Below are 26,312 nucleotides of genomic sequence, written 5' to 3' on the forward strand. Positions count from 1 at the left end.
ATCCGCCGAAATTTGCGATCTGACTTGTTTTCTGAGAGAATCTCCCAAAATTCGCGATCTGACTCGTTTTCTAATAGATTATGGCAAGTTTCCTCCCATTTTTCAATCTTCCTTTCCAGCAATCGATTTCATACTTCCCGGACTAGGTCCAGGTATTTCACCCAGTCAGTTGGGTCCCTAAATCTTTGCCATCTTTTCCTATAAGCATTTTTAATATGGATTAAATCGTTCAGGAGATCCGGCGTGGTGTCGTCTTATGTGCCTTGGCGGTACTGAACCCGCAGCCGGACTGCATTCTTAGTCATTACCCATCCAGGACCTGTTTCCAGCACGGTCTGCACATCTGACGACGGTCCAGAACATTATTATTATTATTATTATTATTATTATTATTATTATTATTATTATTATTATTATTATTATTATTATTATTATAGATGTTCTGGACCCTACAGCAAGATGCAAGACCACTACTTGGCGGTAAATTACATCTGCTGCCATTGTCATTGTTGACAATGTGACCAGCACCATTGTCGCCTGTAGGCAAGTGTGTGGGATTTCTGGCGATACAAATGATGTACTGTACTTCTGTGCATTATTGACCTTATTATAGAGGTGAACAATTGGACAGTCAATGTCATTCCTATTGTTTATTTCAAATGTGTTTACATTTTTATTTATATGCCAGGACAATCTACTGTAATCTAAGAACGTTCTCCGAAGGAAAAGATGGCTCTTGTAAACGAACCCAGGAAAGATTAAAAATGATCAGTTTATGATCAGAATAAGTACATCGAAAATCTACAGCCTGTTTCCAGTCATTCGACAGGGTCAGGAATGGAATGAATAAAGCCCCCATCTAGCGGCGACAATAGGAATTGTGCCGGCTGCCGAAGCCTGCCGCACTCCTCTGGGGAATGACAGATGAAATGAAATTATATTGGACAGTGTCGCTGGAATGAATGATGACAGGGAAAACCGGAGTATCCAGAGAAAAACCTGTCCCGCCTCCGTTTTGTCCAGCACGAATGTCACAAGGAGTGACTGGGATTTGAACAACGGAACCCAGCTGTGAGAGGCCGGCGCGCTGCCGCCTGAGCAACGGAGGATCCTTATAAGTACATTATGAACAGTAAAATCAATTGGTCTCACCTTTTACACCCCACTGCCGTTAAGTTTATTTATCCCCCTCCCAAAAAAATTAAAAGAAGGCATGTTTCTTCATGTTTAAAGGAGATTCTAAACACCAATGTTCACGTCTATTACCGTCAGTTTTGAGATATAAGTATCCCCATAAAAATAATTCACTTTTTCCACTTCCTTTCACACTCTTCCCCCCATCCTCAAGTGAATTTTCCAGCAAAAATACTTGTTTCTTTAATAGTAAAGGATCTTCTAAATACCAATTATCACGACTCTAACTTCTTAAGTTTTGATTTTATGTGTCCTCATGAAAGGAGTTCAACTCCTTTTCACTCCCGCCCCCCAAGATGATTTCCCCACACACAAAACGGGTTTTTCCTTATTTATAAAGGAGATCCAAATACCAATTTTCACATCTGTAACAACTTTAGTTTTTATTTGATGTAAGTATTCTCATACAATTTAGTCAATTATATTTTCAATTTTTTTTTCTCACACACACACGCACACGCACACGCGCACACGCACACGCACACACACACCACCCCCCCTTCATTGGATTTTCCGAGAATACATGTTTCTTTACTTTTAAAGAAGGTTCCAAATATCAAATTTCACGTCTGTACATCTTCATTTTTCAGATATCAGTAGCTGAAGTAATAGAATTCAACACCGTTTTCACTCATTTTTACCCCCCCCCCCACTCCATTCAAGTGGTATTTCCGAAAACTAAAAATACACATTTCTTTATTTTTAATAGAGATAAAAAATACATTTTTTCACTTCTGTAACATGTTATGTTTTTTGCAATATACTGTATAAATTCTCATTTTAAAATTTCACCCCCTTTTTAGTTCCCCTTAAGAGGAGTTTCCAAAAACAATTCACCAATGTTTCTTTACATTTACAGAAGATTCCAAATACCACTTTTTACGTCTGTAACATTTTACGTTTCTCAGATATTCTGTAGATATAGTCTTTCAAAAAATTCACCCCAATATGTCACTCCTGTTTAACCACCATTAATTGGATTTTCCAAAAACAACAAAATACGTGTTTCTTTATTTTTAAAGGAGATCCCATATACTAATTTTCAGTTCTGTAATGTCTTAAGTTTCTGAGAGAGATGTATCCTCATCAAAGGCATTCAACCCATTATTCACCCCTTTACACCCCTCTTATTGGGATTTACAGAAAACAAAAAAATACATGTTCCTTTATTTTTAAAGGAGATTTCTAAATATCAATTTTTACTTTTAAAGTTTTGAGATATACATACACTTGTTTTAAAAATCCACCCCCTTTTCACCTCCCACTATTTGGATTTTACAAAAGCAAAAAGAATGTTTTTCCTTATTTTTAAAGGAGATCCCAAATACCAATTTTCAGGTCTGTAATATCTTCAGCTTCTGAGATATAAGAACCCTCATTAAAGACATTCAATCCCTTTTTCACCCCTCCTATTGGGATTTTCCAAAAACAAAAAATACATGTTTATTTTTAAAGGAGTTTCTAAATACCAATTTTTACGTCTGTAAACTTTTAAAGTTTTAAGATGTAGATACACTCATTTTAACAAGGCAACCCCCTTTCACACCCCATTACTTGGATTTCCAAAAACGAAAAAAAATACCTGTTTCTTTATTTTTAAAGTAGATCCCAAATACCAATTTTCAGGTCTGTAATATCTTCAGGTTCTGAAATATAAGTAGCCTCATTAAAGGCATTCAACCCATTTTCACCCTTTTCCACCCTTCCTATTGGGATTTTCCAAAAAAAAAACTGTTTGTTTATTTTTTAAGGAAATTCCAAATATCAATTTTTACATCTATGAACTTTAAAAGTTTTGAGATATAGATACACTCATTTTAAAAATTCACCCCCTTTTCACCCCCCAATTGGATATTCCAAAAACAAAAAAAATACATGTTTCTTTATTTTTAAAGGAGATCCCAAACATCAATTTTCAGGTCTGTAATATCTTCAGTTTCCGAGATATAAGTATCCTCATTAAACGCATTCAACCCTTTTTTCACCCCTCCTATTGGGATTTTCCAAAAACAAAAAAAATACATGTTTCTTTATTTTTAATGAAAATTCTAAATACCAATTTTTACAAGTTTTGAGATATAGATACACTCATTTTAAAAATTCACCCCCCTTTTCACTCTTCCATTAATTGGATTTTTCAAAAACTAAAAAATACATGTTTATTTTTAAAAGAGATCAAAAGTACCAATTTTCAAGTCTCTAATATCTTCTGTTTCTGGGATATAAGTACCGGTGTCCTGATTAAAGGCATTCAACCCCTTTTTCACCCCTCCTATTGGGATTGTCTGAAAACAAAAAAATATGTGTTTCCTTATTTTTAAGGAAGATTCTAAATACCAATTTTTACATGTGTAAACTTTTAAAGTTTTGAGATATAGGTGCACTGATTTTAAAATTTCAACCCCCTTTTCACCCTCTTAGCGACGGAATATTCAAAAATCCTCTCTTAGTGAGCACCTACATCTTAATATGAATGTATCCCCAAAATTTCATTTTTTTATGTCCAGTAGTTTTGGCTCGGCATAGATAAATCAGTCAGTCAATCAGTCAGTCAGTCAGTCAGTCAGTCAGGACAAGTTATTTTATATATATAGATTATATTAGGCTTAAATGAGAGTGTCAGCCCCGTGGTGTAGGGGGTAGCGTGCTTGCCTCTTACCCGGAGGCTCCGGGCTTGAATCCCAGCCAGGTCAGGGACTTTTACCTGGACCTGAGGGCTGGTCCGAGGTCCACTCAGCCTATGTGATTAGAATTGGGGAGCTAACTGACAGTGAGATAGCGGTCCTGGTCTAGAAAGCCAAATATTTAAACAGTTAAATACCAAAACTGTTTAAATATTTGGTGTGCAACTCTCTATGCAAATTCTCTTATGACAAATCTTGTAACATATGCAAATGTTTCAGTTCACATACAAACACTTTAAAATTCTTTGTATACATCATTTTTAAGAGCCTATGTTAACCCATTAGTGCATAGCGTCCGAAAAATCGGACGTCGTAAAAAATAAAATTGTGTGATATTTATGCATGGTTATAAGCCTGTGATACTTTCTTGTGCTTCAGAAAGGCTGTAGCTAACAAGAACCAAGGATACATCATTCTTTATCCTTACCATTCATTGTTGAATCACACTTATTGCGAGCATGGCGGCAAGATAGTACAGAGTTTTGTGTAACAGTCGAGCTTTATATTTATGAAATAACAAACATTTCCAATAATTGTAAACTTTGGTGTGGACCGTATTGTTCACACAAAGATTGTGCCTTCCCCTCTCGGAGAACAATCATCGAACGAGAAATGCAACCATTCAAGCTAAGGGCGCCAATCTGTAAGTTGAGGACTTAAAGATAAAAATTTATAATCAAGCTTGGACGGACTCTTATCACAGGGGTGGGGTGATAGTGCACTAATCATTAAGCAGGAGAATTAGAAATCAAAAGGCTAATTAAGGCAGATTGATTAAAGTGAACTAGAAAAATACTATTTATTATATTTAATATAAATGACGACGGTTTAACGGGAACTGAATTTAAAATAGAAAATGAATTTAACAAAAAATTGAATGACTCTACTTCGTGAAAACTTGCAATATCTTTAACTCGCTTGCTCACCATGTTGTCTTGTTCTGCTGGTCCTTGGAAAGCTTCCATCCTTGTAGCTGGAACATCACCGGTCGTCTTTGAGATCTCTTCATCTGCAGCTAAGTACCATTCCTGCCTTGCAAATTGCACCCACCACTAATTGGAAGATGACTTCAAAACTAACACTCCCTATTATGCTTTATCCCATATATTGGAGATAAGCCCTAAGTCATAGTTAGAAGAACCACCTTGGGTTTTATGGAGAGGATACTCAATTAAGAATCCTTCCAACTTTACTGAAAATGTGCTCTGAAGTTTCATTTCTATCTGGTTTAATACTACCTATTGACTTAGACTGGTTCAAACCGGTCTCGTAGCCGAGCTGTACGTACTTCCTGATGAGAGTGGCTATACACCCCTCATTCAGAATTTCTAAGTATCGAGACGAAGAATCAAGTAGAGAATCAAGTAGAATAATGTAGAATAATATCGATCAGAATAATGTAGAGAGAATAAAGCCAAGAGCTCCAACACGCCCTTTTATAACCTTCTCTCGCGCTAATTACAGGTCGCTACACGTGGTCCAATCAGATGACACGTCTCTCCCCACTCCAGATATTAGAGTTGACGGGTCTTAACCATGATATTAACTGTTCTTCTATTAGTCCTTTCACTCAGTATCCATGGCAACATGACGCTCCTTTGAAAATATAGGCGGTGATCAGTTTGAATAATTCTGGTCGAAATACGGTAGCTTACGTTAGGACGCGTGAACACGTGCTCGCTTTTCCCAGAACTTGGTGTCTAAATTTGTCCTTCCTTCTTCCTCGGTGATGTGGCAAGATAGAGGAAATCTACTGCAAGTTAATATTAAACGAATGTCGCAAGAATCTAAGTGAATATTAGGATATTCAGCCCTCGTTTACAAGTCGTAGTTACAAAGTAATGAAATGATAGTGAGCAAATGATTAAACATGAATTATAATACAATTACATACCAAAATAAATATCATGACGTTAAATTCCTGAATTAATTACACATAATAAAATTAACATAATTACCCTGTAACGTCTGGAACGTTACATACGCCCCCATGAGTTCTTAACAAATATCACATGAGTTGAGAACTCACACACTTACTCCCACATTGACTTGAAATACCTCTATTACCTGCCCATTACGAGCGACAGTATTTTCATACAATTAATTATATCTCACTCTTTCCATATCTCTCTTAGACTGCTTACCATTGCGAATGTCTGTTATTTCAGTTCATCTTGAGGTTTAGATACTAAATTATGCCCAACACAAGCAACTTTCCATTTTTGTAAAAAAAACAAGATTATCCTAGAGAATATAACATAATATATATACAATTCAGATTACAGACTCTGCCGAGTGTCTATTTGTCCTTTTACTCCCCATCTCTCCGACATTCTTTGCTAGATAGCAGTAACACGTTCTCTTCCAATCTTTTACATTAGAACCATGGAAAACAAATGATACAAACAATTTACACTTTTATCACTCTTTCGAATGTTTCAACCTTATCTTGAAGCAGGATGCAATACACTTCCCACAAATACACACGTGATTTAAGCTCACGGTAAAATTATTGCAAGTTAGAAATGCACATACGGGAAAATTAATTATTTGCCGTCGTCAGCTTTAATTAGCCTTCGGTAACATCTCAGAAAACAAATAATATATAAAATTTCATGGCCTCACATACGGAAAACAGATGACCTATCGTCAATGAACGAGCGTAAATCTACCGCTACACACAAACACCTCCCTTGTTTACAAACACAACTAGAAAATACCACCACAATTGAGACGTAAACTCATTCCGCTCGTAGTCTGACATAACAAGTAGCAACTTCCCCGAGTTACTGACCTATATCTCACAATCCGGTTCAGCCACCTCACACGACAGGTATCTCCGTAAACTACTAATGTTATATGAACCATTCATTACGCTCTCGCCATCCGCTAACTTGTAAGCACAGGGTCCTAGTTTTCTATGTACTTTATAAGGGCCTTGATATAAAAGAAAAAATTTCTTTGTTACCTTATCCTCACTATTTGACAACATTGGAACTCTCACCAAAACCATATCACCTACCTCAAAGTTATCCAGTACCTTACGTTTCTGCTGCCTTTTACGTTTATCTCCAGATTTAATCAGGTTCTCCCGTGCCAGTCGGACGTAAAATTCAGCATTACGAGGTGGTTCCTCAGGCAAACCTAACACTCTCACTACGCTCTCGCATTCAATACACAAACGTATTGATCCATCAGACTTAGGCACGGCAATTAAGGGATTAACATATTGACTGTTTGATAATTCAATCACATCGTCTGCTAACATAGCTTGAATTTGATCCTCTACGGCTTTGGCATATTTGTGTGGTATCGGATACCGCGGTCCGCTGAATGGAGTCTTATCCAGCACAGAAAAAGAATGTTCATACAGATGGGTAACACCAGGTTTCTCGGAGAAAATCTCCACGTGTTCACATAACACTTCATATAACTTGTCCTTCTGGATTTCATTCAACTGATTTCTACTTACGGCTTCTTTCAAGCCACATATTTTATCCTCATTAATCCACAACTGGCACAACTTCAGGCCCTCACTAGCCTCTTCATTAACTTTAGAAACCTCTCTCATTCTCCACACTGTACTAACTTCCGTTTTCCTCTGAATTTCCTCCTCAAACTTGACCTTGATATCCTCATTATTCCACCTCAAATTTAGCACTAGATCATTGTAATTTAACTGAGCCAATTTTAACGTTAACCAGTCAGATCCCAAGATAAGATCAAATATTAAATGCGGAATTACCAAACATATCTGAACGCTAATAGAATTATTAATGCAGATCGGGACAGCTACTTGTTTACAAATTTGCTTAGACCTCTTTCCAACAGCCGTAATGATGAAAGTAGACTTAACAGGCATTTCCTCCAACTGAATACCCTGTTTCACTAATGACTCATACCACTGAGAACTAATACATGATATTTGGCTACCAGAATCAATCAAAACTTTAACCCACGCCCCCCAGACTTTCAATTTAACAACGGGATTGACTACTTTATTACTTGAATCTCCATTATTCTGCTCGGGTTCATACAACAAATCATCTCTAACATCTAGGTCATATGGTAACACTTTCATGGCAAGACACTTCGCTACCTTCGTACTAGGCTGGAATTCTGACCTAACATTACAGCCTCTAGTTAGTTTAAAGGTTCCCTTTGTGTATTGACGTTGGACTTATTAGTACATTGCTCTGGCCTCCGTTGGGAATTTCCTGTCCTATATTCAGGTGCTCCGCTCCTGCTGTTCTGCTGAGGTCTGAACTGATTGCGAGCTTCGTGATTCTGTGTTCTACCGTTATGTCTCATTCCGTTGTGATGACTAAAGTTCTGAATATTCTCCGTTCTACTCCTAAGGTTACCTAAAGCATCAAAACTGCCTAGTAGGTTCTCCATCTCCTGAATAGTTCCAACTTTTTGCATGCAGGCCGCTTCTCTCACCCTGTCCGGAAAATGTCTCAAAAGTAGTCTTACTACATCAGACCCCTCGGTTATACCATCTAAGTTCTGACAAATCATGACATGTGCCAGGAAGTACTCGGTCATAGTGACTCCTTCATGCTGTTTGTACCTCCCAAATACCACCCTTTCTCTCTCCCGAGCTTGTATCGCTTCATTCCAGAATTTCTCTCTAAACTTATTTCTGAATTCTTTCAGGTTCGTCATCGTCTGCCTATATACCATGAACCAAGACCGAGTTTCTCCTACAAAAGCATGGTCAATATTTTCCATAACGTCTTCCCAGTCCATAGACCCTTCCTCTAGACGCTTTTCAAATCGTTTTTCTATCATCTTAAGGAAATCTAGCGGGTTCGTTTGTTTCCCATTAAATTTAGGTAGTTCAATTTCCCTAATGTAGCTATTTCCTAGACATTGCCTTCCCGTGAAAACCTGTTTATCCTTTGCCACCTGTTTTAATTGATTTTCTGCTTTCTCTATCCGGCATTCTACCTCTTTGTCTCTCCTATCAATTTCTCTCTCCAAATTAACCTGCTTCTCTTTCAATGTCCTAATTTCAATCTTATTCTCTTCAGCTATCGCAAACCTTTCTTCACTTGCCCGGGTCTCATCTTCTATTCTAAGCTTTACTGTGTCAATCTCTTGTTGGACGTGGTCTTTAAATATCCGTATTTCCCCTCTTTGAGTCTCAACTCTCTTATCAATACTAGTGACCTGCCTCATTACTTCCTCCCTAGTAGAGTTGTTTTCCTTCCCCATTAATTCCAGGAATTCACTTCTCTGCTCCGCAAACTTTTCTTCTACCTCTTTCCCTTGCCGTACATATTCATTTTTCTGGTCCTCTAATCGCTTATTAAAATGTTCATTTTTTACCACCAGATCGCGTAACTGCCTACTGTGTTCGTCCATTCTCCGATTCGCTTCCTCCTTATTTTCCCTCATCTCCCTGCTTAATTCAGCTTTAGTTTGTTCTAACTGTTCTTTCAGTTCAGATTTAGTTTGTTCTAATTCACCTTTAAGCTCAGATTTAGTTTGTTCCAATTCATTTTTTATTTCAGTTTTACTGTCCTCTATCTTACTTAACATTAACTGCATCATTCCCATTAACTGATCATTATTATTACTTTCATTGTTAGTGTTTACTTCCGCTTCGCCCCCCATCCTACTATCATCTGACTCCATACTGACTTCTTTCTGCTTGCCTTCACTCTCCATACTACTTACACTTCTATCTTCAATTTCCTTTACTAGACTACACAACTCTTCCTCTGAACTCAATACGTTATTGCCTTTTATCGCCCGTCCACTGCGCAACATCCTCTCCTCTTTCGTCTGATCAGCCATGACCCTTCCCACAATCAAACACTCCTAATGAAACGTGGATATCCAAATTTTGCCCATAATACTAATTCTGATATCGTTACTGTCATTAACTGCTCCGTACTTAATGATTTTCTCGCCACACGTTGGAGCGGCATTTATGTGACTTCCCCTCTCGGAGAACAATCATCGAACGAGAAATGCAACCATTCAAGCTAAGGGCGCCAATCTTTAAGTTGAGGACTTAAAGATAAAAATTTATAATCAAGCTTGGACGGACTCTTATCACAGGGGTGGGGTGATAGTGCACTAATCATTAAGCAGGAGAATTAGAAATCAAAAGGCTAATTAAGGCAGATTGATTAAAGTGAACTAGAAAAATACTATTTATTATATTTAATATAAATGACGACGGTTTAACGGGAACTGAATTTAAAATAGAAAATGAATTTAACAAAAAATTGAATGACTCTACTTCGTGAAAACTTGCAATATCTTTAACTCGCTTGCTCACCATGTTGTCTTGTTCTGCTGGTCCTTGGAAAGCTTCCATCCTTGTAGCTGGAACATCACCGGTCGTCTTTGAGATCTCTTCATCTGCAGCTAAGTACCATTCCTGCCTTGCAAATTGCACCCACCACTAATTGGAAGATGACTTCAAAACTAACACTCCCTATTATGCTTTATCCCATATATTGGAGATAAGCCCTAAGTCATAGTTAGAAGAACCACCTTGGGTTTTATGGAGAGGATACTCAATTAAGAATCCTTCCAACTTTACTGAAAATGTGCTCTGAAGTTTCATTTCTATCTGGTTTAATACTACCTATTGACTTAGACTGGTTCAAACCGGTCTCGTAGCCGAGCTGTACGTACTTCCTGATGAGAGTGGCTATACACCCCTCATTCAGAATTTCTAAGTATCGAGACGAAGAATCAAGTAGAGAATCAAGTAGAATAATGTAGAATAATATCGATCAGAATAATGTAGAGAGAATAAAGCCAAGAGCTCCAACACGCCCTTTTATAACCTTCTCTCGCGCTAATTACAGGTCGCTACACGTGGTCCAATCAGATGACACGTCTCTCCCCACTCCAGATATTAGAGTTGACGGGTTTTAACCATGATATTAACTGTTCTTCTATTAGTCCTTTCACTCAGTATCCATGGCAACATGACGCTCCTTTGAAAATATAGGCGGTGATCAGTTTGAATAATTCTGGTCGAAATACGGTAGCTTACGTTAGGACGCGTGAACACGTGCTCGCTTTTCCCAGAACTTGGTGTCTAAATTTGTCCTTCCTTCTTCCTCGGTGATGTGGCAAGATAGAGGAAATCTAGTGCAAGTTAATTTTAAACGAATGTCGCAAGAATCTAAGTGAATATTAGGATATTCAGCCCTCGTTTACAAGTCGTAGTTACAAAGTAATGAAATGATAGTGAGCAAATGATTAAACATGAATTATAATACAATTACATACCAAAATAAATATCATGACGTTAAATTCCTGAATTAATTACACATAATAAAATTAACATAATTACCCTGTAACGTCTGGAACGTTACAAGATGTCAATTATTATTAATCAATTTATTAAACACAATGTGTACAATCAAGTTTTTCACCACTCTGTTATTTCTGTGATTAGAGATTGAGGTCTGTTTACAAGTTCCATTAAATGGTATTTAGAGCATGGATTATTACATTTCTTGCAGAGGCAATCCTCCTTGGGTTCATGGGATGCCTCGTTTTAGCAGATCCTTCCATGAAACCCATGGACAGCGAATCATGTATATAGATGTCAAGTTTGAAATTCGGTCACTTCCAAATTTCTGACTTCATTGCATCAGCCTCCATTATTTCTTGGGGTAACTTGTCGGCTTTTTCTGTCTGTCCTCTATGATAGTTTTATATGCATGCATTTCCGGTAGATCAAAAATGTGCTTAATGTCTTCCATGAAGAAGGTTTCCTCCACTATTTTATAGGCGTAGCTATTTCTTGAGAATTTTGATATTGAGAGGGCTCTCTTAATAAATCTCGCTTTGACGCTTTCTAGCTTCCTAAGGTTGTTCACCGACAAGTAAGGCCAAATTAACTGAATACCATATGTGGCAGTTGGCATAACTTTAATTTTGAATAGTTTCATCGCTGTTGATAGGGATACGTTTTGGAGTTTGGGGATGTCGTATGAGACTTTAGTTGCTGCCGTAGCTTACTCCTGTACATGTAGTGAGAAAGCAGTTCCAGTAGTTTGTAATACGACACCCAGGCGCTCTGAAAGGAATTGTGATAGGTTCTTCGTCCTCTCTCAGCTGCACGTGATTTAAGGTTAAGAAGATCAGACGGCTATAAACATGTCGGTTAATATCCTGAGGAAGAATTTACTTACAAGGAACCTAACATCTTATTCAAGTTTGTTTAACACTGTAGCTCGATTTTCATCTGCAGATGATACAAAGGAAAAGAAACCTTTTTGAATACCTTGGCATCAGCAAGAAGGAGAATGGTACAGTGCTTTCAAATTATTTGCTCCTGAGAAGGGACTGAAACCTGCTATAGTTACGTTCTTACAGACATACGTCCGCAAAAAGTTTGTAAATGGTGGCTTAAAAGAAAGGAATTAAAAGCAATAATGAACCAAGGATTTATTCCAAAACGCCAATAAATTTTGGGGGAATGATTTGGCAGCAGCTCATTTCATTGTGTATCGTAATGGATCTGTCAAGTTCTGTGGTAGAACTGATTGGGTGAAAAAGAACGAAGAAGAAGAGTATGACCTTCCTGAGAAATATGTTCCAGATTTGTATGTGGAAGCCATAGATGCTTCTAATATGCCTATTTACTATGAAGGTCTTCGTAATTTGTACGGACTGAAGCACTTGAAATGGTTGAGTTTTAACAGTTGTCCATATTTTGATGACTGGTGTATGGATCGTATAAGTGGTGAATATATGGAGACTTTAGAATACTTGGACATTAGTAATTGTCTTAATGTGACAGAGGTTGGACTTTGTGCATTATATAGGTTTCAGACGTTACAGACTTTGAAAGTGCATAACTTAGCTAACTCTAAAACCTTTCAGTTAGTTTGCCTTTTACTTGAGGATATTACGCCAAACCTTAAAATAGATGGAGTAGAATCGAATCGAATCGAATCGAATCGAATCAAATCAAATCAAATCAAATCAAATCAAATCCAATCCGATCAAATCCAATCCAATCCAATCCAATCCAATCCTGATCTACATTTAGGGCAGTTGCCCAGGTGGCAGATTCCCTATCTGTTGTTTTCCTAGCTTTTTCCTAAATGATTTCAAAGAAATTGGAAATTTATTGAACATCTCCCTTGGTAAGTTATTCCAATCCCTAACTCCCCTTCCTATAAATGAATATTTGCCCCAGTTTGTCCTCTTGAATTCCAACTTTATCTTCATATTGTGATCTTTCCGACTTTTATAAATGCCACACAAACTTATTTCTCTACTAATGTCATTCCACGCCATCTCTCCACTGACAGCTTGTAACATACCACTTAAAAATCATTGTTGTCCGTATTGAAGATACTGAATGTAGGATGCTAAATGGTTTATTTTGTCACCTATTCAATACATATAAATTTTACATTTAGGAATTTATTATTAATTCTGCTTGAGACATGTTTCACCCTTCATTGAGGGCATCATCAGTCAAATTACCTCCTCAAGGAAAAAATCAGGTACCTGATTAGTATTTAACATGCACAAATTAATACACATTAGAATGGGAAAATTAAGTACGAGAAACTCTTGTACAATGGTGATGGTTAAACAATATAAGTTTAAAGAATAAGAAGTCGGCACCAATGCTTAAAATTACTGGGTAATTATAGCAGAGTTCAGCAGTGGTGCTCTGAAGAGTAATTTATGCACTCATAGGAAATTATAAAGTTTATAAAATTATTTACAGTATAACAGTCGGGGGGAAAGGGTATAGTGCTCGGCGTCAATGTTTTTAACAAAAATTACTGCCAATGGTTGGTAACTATACAGTAAATTTACATTATCCAATTGAACAGTTGAGAATTTACAGTTTATATACATATTTACAAGAGAGCAGCTTGGTAAGCAAGGATATAAAAAAAGTATATTACCAAGTGCGTCCCGTTGCCATTCAAATGCACTGTTTACTCAATGACACCCATTGAGTCTCCGTCCACGCTGACCAGTTCACCGTACCGAACCCGGTGCTTCAACCAGACAACTTTCTGTTTGATGCCTATAGAACCTCATTTGGCTATGGAATATTTTCCCTGCCCCTGTGATTATGAACTAAGATTAAACCACTCTGCATATTTCTGATATGTCAATGCTACAATCATCTTCCAACGATTAAAGCAACGGGACGCACTTGGTAATATACTTTTTTTATATCCTTGCTCACCAAGCTGCTCTCTTGTAAATATGTATATAAACTGTAAATTCTCAACTGTTCAATTGGATAATGTAAATTTACTGTATAGTTACCAACCATTGGCATTAATTTTTGTTAAAAACATTGACGCCGAGCACTATACCCTTTCCCCCCGACTGTTATACTGTAAATAATTTTATAAACTTTATAATTTCCTATGAGTGCATCAATTATTTTTCAGAGCACCACTGCTGAACTCTGCTATAATTACCCAGTAATTTTAAGCATTGATGCCAACTTCTTATTCTTTGAACTTATATTGTTTAACCATCACCATTGTACAAGAGTTTCTCGTACTTAATTTTCCCATTGTAATGTGCATTAATTTGTGCATGTTAAATACTAATCAGGTACCTGATTTTTGCCTTGAGGAGGTAATTTGACTGATGATGCCCTCAATGAAGGGCGAAACATGTCTCAAGCGAAATTAATAATAAATTCCTAAATGTAAAATTTATATGTATTGAATAGGTGACAAAATAAACCATTTAGCATCCTACATACCACTCAGTCAAGCAGCTCTTCTTCTTTCTCTCAGTTCTTCCCAGCCCAAACTTTGCAACATTTTTGTAACGCTACTCTTTTGTCGGAAATCACCCAGAACAAATCGAGCTGCTTTTCTTTGGATCTTTTCCAGTTCTTGAATCAAGTAATCCTGGTGAGGGTCCCATACACTGGAACCATACTCCAGTTGGGGTCTTACCAGAGACTTATATGCCGTCTCCTTTACATCCTTACTACAACCCCTGAACACCCTCATGTACTCTGGTAAGTTTTAATATAGTAAACAGCAGACGAGAGAGGTGTTGCCACCAACTACTTCTAATTCAAACTCAAGACCTGCTGTTTACTATATTAAAACTTACCAGAGTACATCACAAGTTGGAATATATAACACAATATAAAAAATTTCTTCATGACAAAGGTCCATATCAACATGACGCATACCAGCTTCAGAACTTTCTCGAAGATTACCATACACAGCTAAAATCAACATAGCATAAAAGCAAAGGAACTACACAGAAGATAGAAGAATGGAACCTATTTAACATGAACTAAAAAATTTTAACAAGTGTCTACCTATACTTACCAAATTTTAATGTGTTAAAACTTTTTAAGTGTTTTATATTATGACCCATATGTTTTAATATGTCCTACATACTCATGTTCTAACTTACTGTAACTTTTTACCTTGACTACTGATATTTTATTTACATGCTACTGTATACATTTCCATCCCCCATTAGACATCCGGATGTCTAATACAATAACAACTTGTGAATTGTCTAATGGCTGGAAACAAATCATGTACTAGCTGATGATGGCCGTTAAAGAGCCGAAACCGGTACTAGTTTAATCTATTTAAAATAAATTGTGTATTGATTGGTGGAAAAACACTTTTCTTATCTATACGTCTTATTATTGACGTGACAGAGGCTTGTAAATATAGCTGTCCTGAAAATCAGATGCTATGCACAGAGTGTCCTACTGCCTCAGACATTTGCATTCCCTTACTAGTTTGATGGTGAGTGAAATATTGGAAGTTTTGGAGGAAAAACAGACATTTGGAGAGGGACAGCACATCAAACCTGATGACGGGTGTGAAACGGTTGATGATAATGACATGAGTACGAGGGTAATCTAAATTACGTTAGTAGAAACCTACTTCTGAGTAAATGTGAGGGGCAAACTGCTTGAATAAAATATGAAAAGGGGAAGGCTAGATCCAGTGGTAGTCAAAATATTACTGAAAGTTTACAGATGGAACTGGAAAACCTGAAAACCGTGCAAAAGGAATATGTCATACGAAAATAGTCATACATAAGATTGGGACAGTACCCCTGTTTCTGATATCCCTGATAGAAAATTCAAAAGCACTAGTAGGTGAAATTTTAACACAAAAGAAGCAACTCCAAAGTGGACAAGATCACAATCTACATCTTATTTGGTGACTGACTGTTTTCCTGTCCCACCCCCCAATAAGATGATGTGCAAAATTGTGAAATTCCGCTAGACTTCTTTCTCTGCCATTGGCTATAGGATACCTTTCTACCTTTCCAAATGTATACAGCAATGTAAAATGAAGGGCTGAAATAATTTGGACTTGGAGGAAGTAAAGTCCTGCCTCTCGTTGATGCAGGCAGAACTGACTCAAACATGGGGCATACAATATTCTTTGACAACTACTTTACATTCCTGAAATTGGTAAGAAACCCAGCTTCAAAGGGAATAAGTGCAACAGGGACATTTCAAGAAAACCAGACAGAATTGCCTCCTTCAAAGAAAGGCAGATGCAAAAAACAAAGGGGATCGTAAGATTGCAGGAGTCTTAGTGGTGTGTTCCTGGTGCACTGGAATGACAACAGTGTTGCCACTGCTGGTATGAACTACAAACAGATAGAGATAAGCGGTGCATCAAGGTGGTCCAGCATAAAAAAAGTATGGAAAGTGTGTGTACCACAATGAAAGCTGTTCAAGTCCTATAGTGGCATCCAAAGAGTGGATCAGCTTGACCAGTTTGGACTTCACCTGAAATGCTTCTGTGGATATCATCATCAGTAAATACATAACTGTAAATAGCGTATACAGTATTGTGATAAGTCTTTAGTAGAAATTGTAGATCTACTTTACAGTGTAAATTGGATAAGATAATCCAACTCTCTAACACTACCTAGCTTGCAACATTATTGTACAATATAATGCTGAGTAACTAGTGTTGTTGTACTGACCTGAGTGCATAGCGTCCGATATATCAGACGGCCTGTGTAAATAAAACTATAACTTGTATGAACCCTCTGATTGTTGGAACATGTTCCTGCAATTATTAAGAGTGGAAATGTGTAAATAAATTGAAATAAACACAAAAAATTATGCACTAATGGGTTAATGTAGATTTTTTAATGTCTTTGTTATACTTTCCTAGGCTGATGATGGCATACCTTATTGCCGAAACCGGTCCCACAAATGTGAATAAATAAATATATGTGATGTTTTAATAATTATCACAATTTTTAGTATTGAATAGGTGGATCTCTATACTTAAAATGTTTGAATGTAAAACACCTTTATAATTTAGCCTGTCAGTGGGGATGTAGGTTAGAGTTGGCATAGTGAAACTCAGTAGGAGTTTGAAGCCTCCATATGATAAGTTACTGATGGATTTCAATTCACTTAGGTATCAATGTGTGGGACATATCCTCCACTACGTGACTAGGTATGCCGAGAGGGAAAGGTGTCAAGCATGTGGTGGAAAGGAAGGGGTTGGTGGATAACTGGAGTACAACTTTTGAGTGTACAGTCCACTTCAAAAAGCCACTGTAATTATGCGAGTTTTCCAATTTAGATGCAATAAATGGCATTCATTTGTCAAATAAACCTATTTTCTCAGTCAAATAGCAATATTTAATCAGAAGTACTGGAGTGGGTATTGTGGAAGTGTAAACAAATATTTGTGGAAAATTAGTGTAACATTGCATTATAAAACCGATTCATACTAGCTGGAACAGGGGAAACATGCTCAAACTGACAGAGTGAATCAAGAAACCCAGGAAAATTCTGCTACGAGTGAGGATGAACGGACCAGAAAAGGCACGGAATACCAGAAAGCTGAGAGCATGGAGACCGCTCAGTCGGATATGAGAACTGCTGGATACTTCTATTGCTCACATGTTCAGTGATTACAATTGTGTCCAAATGGCATGATCAACAAAGAAGATCTCCCAGCCAACCACTAATGTTCTCCTTCAATGTTCGCTGTGGTTCTACTCATTTTATTCCTTTAATTGAATATAACACTTCATTCAGGTTAAATCAGTTGCCATTGTCCGACTCGTCGGCTGAATGGTCAGCGTTCTGGCCTTCGGTTCAGAGGGTCTTGGGTTCGATTCCCAGCCGGGTTGGGGATTTTAACCTTCACTGGTTAATTCCAATGGCCCGGGGGCTGGGTGTTTGTGCTGTTCCCAATATCCCTGCAACTCGCACCCACACATAACACTATCCTCCACCACAATAACACGCAGTTACCTACACATGGCAGATGTCGCCCACCTTCATCGGAGAGTCTGTCTTACAAGGGCTGCACTTGGCTAGAAATAGCCATACGAAATTTAAAAAAAAAAAGGTTGGCATTGTTGTAAATGATGATGACTTCAAATAAAATGCAGAAAAACGTATCATTATATTGAGGTATAATAAGTGAGAATTCCAATAATCAGCTAGGACAGTTAAGAGTGATTTAATACCATTTTTTCAAATACAGTATATGGAAAACACTAACTTAGCAGGAAGAAAGGAAATCAGTTGCATAGATGCAAATAAAAGAGGAGACATTCCAGTGTCCAAAGTATTTGGTACATCTTTTATTAATGGAGAAACAGATATTTTTCTTTTTCCCTTCATTGAAAAAAGTTGCACCAGAAGTTCTGACTCTATTCTTACATTGTCAGTTGCTAATTTTTATGTATTTCATAAATATAAATTAAGTAGAAATGTTAAGGCAGGAATAGAATACCTTTCAGCTTGACGAAAACTTCTTTACTCTGTACGCCAGCTCTGTTTTCAGCTTTGCACTCATACTTCCCCTCGTCTTCACTGTTAATAAAGGGAGCAGTTAGTGTGTCACCTCTTTCACTTATTTTATACTTTGGTTTTTGTAGAAGTACACCATCCTAAAAAAAGAAAAAACACACAAATAGTGATTGCAGAACTTGTTGGAAATGTGGGATGAATGAGATATTTTGCTTTATAATTTCATTAAAAATAGAAAACTCAATAAATATTCAGATAGGCCCCCTGTGATGATTACTATGTTTAGAAAGGCTAGAGAATATTTAACCAAGACTTACCACTAGCAATTGTGGGGATGGAAAAATCTGTGAATATAAGATGCAAGTCAGTATGTTTCTGTATATTGCATATTTCTCTCTTTCAACTGAAATAGACCGTTCAGGATCATTGTTGTTGCAAACCATCCACTTCATGGTCTGTATCGATAAATCAATCAATAAATTAAGCAGAGAAATTGTTCCACCCAGTCAATACTTTTTATTTTACCTTTGGCAAATTTAATTTACAAGTAGTACATGTTTTGTTTAGGCTGGCTAAACATCACCGATATGAATCTTAAAACAATCTCTAACATATTAAAAACCTTTTTTGGTGAAATCTTTAAAAACGTGGGAAAGCAAATAGTGTGGTCCACAAAATGAGGGCTTCAGAGCCATTTTTTGGAAAGCTTCAATATTACTGAACCGATGGTACTCATTACATTCTGCTGGGAAGACTTCTTTTTAACAGTCAAATCCTTTATTAGCCACTAGTTTGCTGAGTAAATGTTTCAATCTATGATGGTGAGAGTCAATAAGTACAGCTGCCAATTACATGGGAAGAGGTCTCTCTGCTGCATCTGTGGCTGACGTCAACTCACTGTTCACACCAGGTACTCCCACAGGTTGGCACAGTTGATATTAAAGTTTTATTGCTGCATTCCACTCTTAATTTGAAAGTCCACCTTCTTAGGGAAAACTTGAAATATTCTAAAACCTGCCATTTCTGATTACTCCATCCTTGGAATGATTTAATTCTAAGATCTTGATGCATCTTTTTAGATGTGTTGAAACAGGCATAAATTTCTACCATGTGCATTATGGAGAAGTATTTAAGATCTCCCAAATACAATTTAAAACTGCTAGATCTCTTAGTCGTCAGGGTGAATAGAACATTTGAGTGGATGTCTTTGCTAGAAGCCCAGTTATGTTTTTGACACTGCTTCTCGCCATTTGTAAAGGGAAGGTCAGCACTGGGAAGAGGTACTGGCTGATAATTTATAGTTTCTGCTTAGACTTCAATGAAGATTGTCACTAAAATGAGTTTGAGTTAGTATGTCTCTGTCAAATATTATTAATCAGATATGTTGCAGTTAATATTCCCTCTAGCCTCAATTGTGTTTTGATTAATAACAATGTCTTCCTGATGGAGTGTCCGTTTGGAAATTTTCTTACTCCACTGCATTTGCTTATTCAGTATTAAGGGTATGTCCAATATTTAAAAATAAATCTTGACAAAGTTCTATGGCTCTCACAGCAGAAGGCTTGTAATTCTAGGCTGATAATTACTTGGTCATCTGCAAATCCAGTTATACACACAGCATCAAGGTCATCTGCTAATCTATAGAGAAATGTATTGCTGAAATTAGGGTCACACATTTTCTGGTAAATAAAGGTTATGAAGATATTAGAAATCATAAGCAACTTGGGATCATCTTGTACACATCCTAACTTTAATGAGTTCTGACCTTTTGTCTCTAACAGCAAGGAGTTTTTTCTTTTCCCTTAGTAAATAAACTACCAAATGCAGTAAATTTCCTGATGTGCCCATAGCCATTAAACTTCTCTGAATGTGGCCATGTCCAATGCTATCATATATCTTAGAAATATCACAGAAATTGAATAAACAATCCCTCTTACTTGTTTTAGCATTCTAAAGTACACCATTGACAATTCTAGAAATTATCATACACCCTGGCTTACCTGGAGCGAAACCTCATTCATTTGGATTTAAATCAATTTGTTTTCTGAGTTATGAATCAAGAACCTTCTCAATAATTTACCTTACAATTGAATAAATTGTTATTGGTCTCCAGTTAGGTTGTTACTAGGAATACTAGTTGAAATTTACTTTTTTTTTGGCAAGCTTTTAATACGTTCACGTACCTCTTTTCGATTTCTTGAATAGCTCGCTCCCTGTTTAGTGAGTCCACTCATTGAATTACATTTGATATGTTATTGTTTTTTCAAATCTATATTGAACTGCCTGATCTATGCCCTCCCAAAACGTGGAGTGGATTGATTTGCTGCTAAACATATTGATTCCATAAACATTATTTTGTTTGATCTGATAAAATTTCAGCAACTCCTGTTGGTTCATAAATGCCAATGGTTGTGACGAAGGATTTACTGCCAATTTTTTATGTCTCCAGGGCGAGTCCTTTATGTGTAATTTTTTCAAGCATAAAGTCTGTTTGCATATGTAGCAGCCTTTGAGAATGGAGCTCCCTTTGGATGTTACCGCCAAGTGCATGGATGTCAAAAATGTTTGTATGTGGTGTAGAGAGTATGCAGCTGGTTGGACTGAAATTCACAACAAACAAAGGAGCAGGAGACTGTCAATTTCCATTGAGACAGTCGTGAAGGTTGAGAAAATCATGCGTGAAGATCGGCGGATCACCCTGGATGATCTCTGCACTTTGGTTCTTGAGGTTTCCCGAAGCGCCGCTCACAGAATTTTAACATAAAAATTGAAATACCGGAAGGTGTGCACAAGTTGGGTGCCAGCACCAATGACAAGGTGAAGGATGAGGTTCACAACTTCATGAACAGCATGGCAGCAAGCTGGTATGACATTGGCATACAAAAACTGTCACAGCGTCTACAAAAATGCATCGACAGAAATGGGGATTATGTAGAAAAATAACTAAATGTTCAAGCTGCAAAATGATGTAAACCATTATAGAAATAAAGAGGTCTATGTATTTATAAAAAAATAGGAGACCTTATTTTTGGGATTACCTTCGTATGTTTTTCATAACTGATGCATTTGATCAACCAAAAACAAATATTTGGTGAAGTTCAAACATTTCTATATACTATTGAGTTTATGGTGGCCAGCAATCTGGCCTTTTCAAATTCAAAGTTTCTTTCCAAGTTTTCCAGATTGTAAATCATGTTTCTTTGAGATTTTCTTCTTAGTAATAATCCATGCATCCCCATGTTAATTGTCAAATTATAAGGTTGAAATTTACATACTGCTAAGTATAGGACTCAGTAGGTTTATTATATACATTCTATGACAATAAAGTTCTGTGAATAGTCCTGTACTATCAACACAGATGAACAATGCATGACAGTGACCTTACTGTCCTTCAAAATAGTCCCCTCCCATAACTATGCACTGCTGAGATCGGCGATACATGTCCTGGAAATTTTGTAAGAAGGCTTCCTTTGGGATGGTGTTCAAAAGCCTCGTCACGTTTCGTTGGATGGCAGGAATATCGTCAAATCTCTTTCCTTTCAAAGCGAGTTTGAGTCGTGGGAATAGGAAAAAGTCTAAAGGATTGAGATCTGGCGAGTATGGAGGAAGTTCAAATTGTACCACCCCCTTTTTTGCCATGAACTGTTTGACGATATTGGCTGTGTGTGGGCGAGCATTGTCATGGACAAAAAACCAAGAACCTTGTTGTGCGTACTGGGGTCGTACCCTGCGTAGATGTTTCATGAAACAGGTCAAAATTTCAATGTACTGTGCAGCATTCAACGTCGTTCCCTCAGGTAGAAATTCCTTGTGGATAATGCCTCGACTATCGAAAAAGGTGATGAGCATCGTTTTATCGTTTTGATTCATGGCTTTTTGGCTCTGACCTTTTTCTGAGGAGGGGATCCCGGCGAACGTCATTACATGCTTTGCTGTTTTGTTTCAGGGTCGTACTTGAGACACCAGGTTTCATCCTCAGTGACAATACAGTTCAAGAAATTTGGTGTCGCATCTGCCGTTTCAACAAAATCCTGTGAAGCCTCTAAATTTGCCTGCTTCTGATCGTCAGTCAAGTCATGTGGCACAAGACAAGAACACGTTTACCTCTTCCCTAACTTCTGGGTAATGATTTGTCGCACGGATTCACAATTAATCTGCAGTTCATTGCTATCATGCACACAGTTAATCGCCGATCGTTCGTGATTAATGTCCTCACCTTCTCAATGCTTTCGTCACTGACGGCGGTCGCCGGTCTTCCACTACGGGGGTTGTCAGAAACATTTTCCCGGCCTCCTCAAAAACGGGCGAACCACTCGTACACACACTTCAAGAACAGTGCTTGATCTTCATAAATGCGTACCAGCATCGCATGCGTTTCTTTCGGTGTTTTGCCAAGCTTAAAACAAAATTGTACATTGATATTTTGGTCCTTCATGTTCCTGTTCACCGTTCAGAACCAACGCACTAAACACTCACTGTGTCAAACAGAACTTACACGGCACACACACGATGCTCAACTGAACAACATTGGCAGCAGGTGGTCAAACTACGCAGGTGTAGCGTTGTGTGTCGTCAGTGTTGCCGAACTTTATTGTCACAGGTTGTATACCAAATCATAAATATTATTTTTCAGTTAATGTTCGTGGTTCATGGTGTGGGTTACTGTAGTCACGTCCTAGTTCGTGAACCGTGGGCAATGGCTGAGTGGCCTAGTAAGAGGTCCTGAGAGTCAGGATACCGGTTGCTATGGAATGGGGGTGGGCATCTTGGACTTATTCTGAGTCATGGTCCTCTTTATGCTCAGGCGGCTAGGACTATAAAATCCACCGGTCATCCCTAACCCATCAGAGGAGAGATCCTCACTTGGACTATGTGTAAGTAGCATCCTGCTTCACAAATTTACCGAGCTCAGAACATTTTAAGGAAGCCTCGGACCTATAGGAGTGATGGAGTCCCACTCCCACTTGACAGGCTCCTTAGAAACAACTTGGCGAACAAAATGGAATTTGATGGGTAGCTAGGGTAGCTATCAATATTAATTGGGCTTATGGGAGAAAGAAAGTAGAACTGGCTGAGTTAGCAAAGAGGATGCATAGGGACGTGCTAGGAGTAAGTGATATTCAGGTAAGGGGAGATAATGAGGAAGAGATAGGGATTATAAAGTGTACTTGACGGGTGTTAAAAAAAGAAGGGCACGCAACACAGTTTCTGTTAGGCACGTAAATGAGCGAATGATGTGGGTTGATTTGGCACTTGGAGGAATTAGGACGAAAACTGTCTCAGTGTATTCACCATGTGAGGGTGCAGATGAGGATGAAGTTGACAAGTTTTATGAAGCATTGAGCGACATCGTAGCCAGGGTCAACAGCAAGTCAAGATGGCGGCTAGAGTAGACACGCACAAGCTTAGTGCTGCTGCAGTTTGTGGTGTTTATGTGGTAATAATCAGAGTTGTTGGGCTTTACAGTTCTCTGCATGGTTCTATTCGAGTTAAGGAATTGGTGTGTGCAAGTGAAAAAGTGAGTTCTATTTTTGCATGGCTACTAGCAGAGAGAAACTACTACATTTCAAAGTATTCTCTGGCTGGATGTGCCATTTTCCAGACTTATAGGCGCCCCCTTACTAGCTCTGTGCCAAACGAGCCTAGGCCTGGTCGCTCAGCGATTAGGGGCTTGCTTTGCCTCCTACTGCTGGCTGGAGATATCCACTTAAACCTTAGTCTCACCACTTGTGAAATGAAAACAGATATAAACATCTATTGTCAGAATGTGCAAAGCCTAAACAATAAGCTGTCTGATTGTGAACTATCCCTGCCAGACTTAAGAGAAGTTGACGTGATCGGACTTACTGAAACATGGATCTCGTGGGCTAGTGACAGTGAACTACCACTCATCATTAATTACAGCATATTTCGTCGTGATCACTCTACTCTAGGTGGTGGCATGATGCTAGCAGTGAACAGTGCGTTACCGTGTAAACGAAGAACAGATCTCGAACAGAACTGTGAGTTAGTGTGGGTGGAGCTACTCTTTCCTCGATGCCCTGTACTTGTGGGATGTTACTACAGACCACCAAACAGCCCATTCTGAGACCTTGAACAGTGCCTGGACTCAGTCACTGCAGTTCTCCCTCATGGTGAAGTAATTTTAATGGGCAACTTTAACTTGTCTATAAAGTGGTCTTCTCCAACTACCGGACTGTCGGCTAACAACCGTGACACATTTTTATAGACAGTTTTATTAATGGCCTCAGCCTGAAACAATTTAATATGTACCTAACTCATGGACCCAACACCTAAGACCTCATGCCTTCCTCATTAGAACTTAAAACAATAACCCCAGGCAGAAGCCTTTTCCTGTACGACCACCAGTCTCTTGATGCTACGTTACTCCTACCCCACCCCTTCTCAAAGCCTCACAGCAGGACATCCTACCGCCCTACCTACATCTGGCGTCGTGCCGACTGGCCTGCAATGTGTTGTGCCCTGGAATGCCTTCCCTGGAGCCTTCTTGAAATAGCTGATATCGAATCGGCTCTTGACCTGCTGTACGACTGGCTGCAAGCTGCAATTAAAGACTTCGTACCTGCACAAAGGGCTACTACCAGCAAATATCAACACTGGATATCACAAGAGACCAAACTGATACTATTTAATAAGAGAACTTGGCGCCTGTGGAAAGATTTCCCTAACCCACACACTCACAATACCTTCGTTAAAATCCGCCGCCACGCGAGGTTTATGGTCAGAAGGGACTACAAAACACACGTAGATACTGTCACTGAAAACGTCCGCAGCAATCCCAAGCACTACTGGAGTCTCATCAACAAACGGAGAAGGACGGAGCGGATTCCTATCAGCGTGAACCACAATGTTGCAACAGCAGACGGCGCCGATCACAATGAACTGTTCAACAACTTCTCCCCTCCCTTACAAAACCAACCACTCCCTGCTGTAGGTACAGTTTCAAACAGAACCTTATCAAGCATAACTACCACACCAAGTGAAGTTCATAACCTTCTTCAAACTCTTTGTACCAACAAAGCTACTGGTGCAGAAACTATAGGTCCTCTTTTCCTAAAAAATACTGCCAGCACCCTTTGCATCCCTCTCTCTAAATTATTTAACAGATGTCTTGCTATGGACTATTTTCCTATTACCTGGAAACAGGCAAATATTGTTCCACTTCCCAAATCAGGCAACAAATTTAATGTATCATCTTTCCGACCAATTTCTATTCTTCCCACACTATCCTTTATCTATGAAAAAATTATAAACTAGCGTCTCCTCGCATTCACCTTGCCCTATATCTCAACCAAGCAGCACGGTTTTCTACCAGGTGGCTCTTGTCTAACAAACCTGGCCACTCTGCATAGCTTTTCATCACATGCCATTGCAGCTAAATCACAGCTGGATATCTGCTATGTAGACATTTTGAAAGCTTTCGATACTGTAAACCATACTCTGTTGCTCCATAAACTCGCCGAACAATATAATATACATGACAGTCTTCTGACCTTTCTTGCTGGCTTCCTACCATTGGCAGAGAGTGTAATATCAGGCACTTCATCCTCGTAGTTACCAGTCACCTTCGGTGTCCCATAAGGCAGTACTCTTGACCCCTTGCTGTTTTCCTTGTTTATGGACAATCTGCCTTCCGAACTCAACGGAACAGC

The 26,312-nt window shown here is 38.3% G+C and overlaps 2 protein-coding genes across 2 annotated transcripts in view; one reads left to right on the forward strand and one right to left on the reverse strand.

The window, feature by feature from the left end:
- The window catches only part of LOC136866089 (vascular endothelial growth factor receptor 2), a 254,837-nt gene that overhangs the window by 114,875 nt on the left and 113,650 nt on the right, over positions 1-26,312 (reverse strand). The window contains exon 10 of the mRNA XM_068226603.1: positions 18,623-18,779. Within this exon, the coding sequence (XP_068082704.1) occupies positions 18,623-18,779 (157 nt within the window). The remainder of the gene's footprint in view (positions 1-18,622; positions 18,780-26,312) is intronic.
- On the forward strand, positions 257-17,789 carry LOC137498866 (distal membrane-arm assembly complex protein 2-like). Its single transcript, XM_068226534.1, has 4 exons — positions 257-269; positions 2,338-2,387; positions 12,306-12,713; positions 17,610-17,789. Exons 1-4 carry the CDS (start codon positions 257-259, stop codon positions 17,787-17,789), a joined length of 651 nt encoding a protein of 216 aa, XP_068082635.1.

This window comes from Anabrus simplex, chromosome 3, assembly GCF_040414725.1.
Source record: "Anabrus simplex isolate iqAnaSimp1 chromosome 3, ASM4041472v1, whole genome shotgun sequence".
Taxonomy (NCBI): Eukaryota; Metazoa; Arthropoda; class Insecta; order Orthoptera; family Tettigoniidae; genus Anabrus; species Anabrus simplex.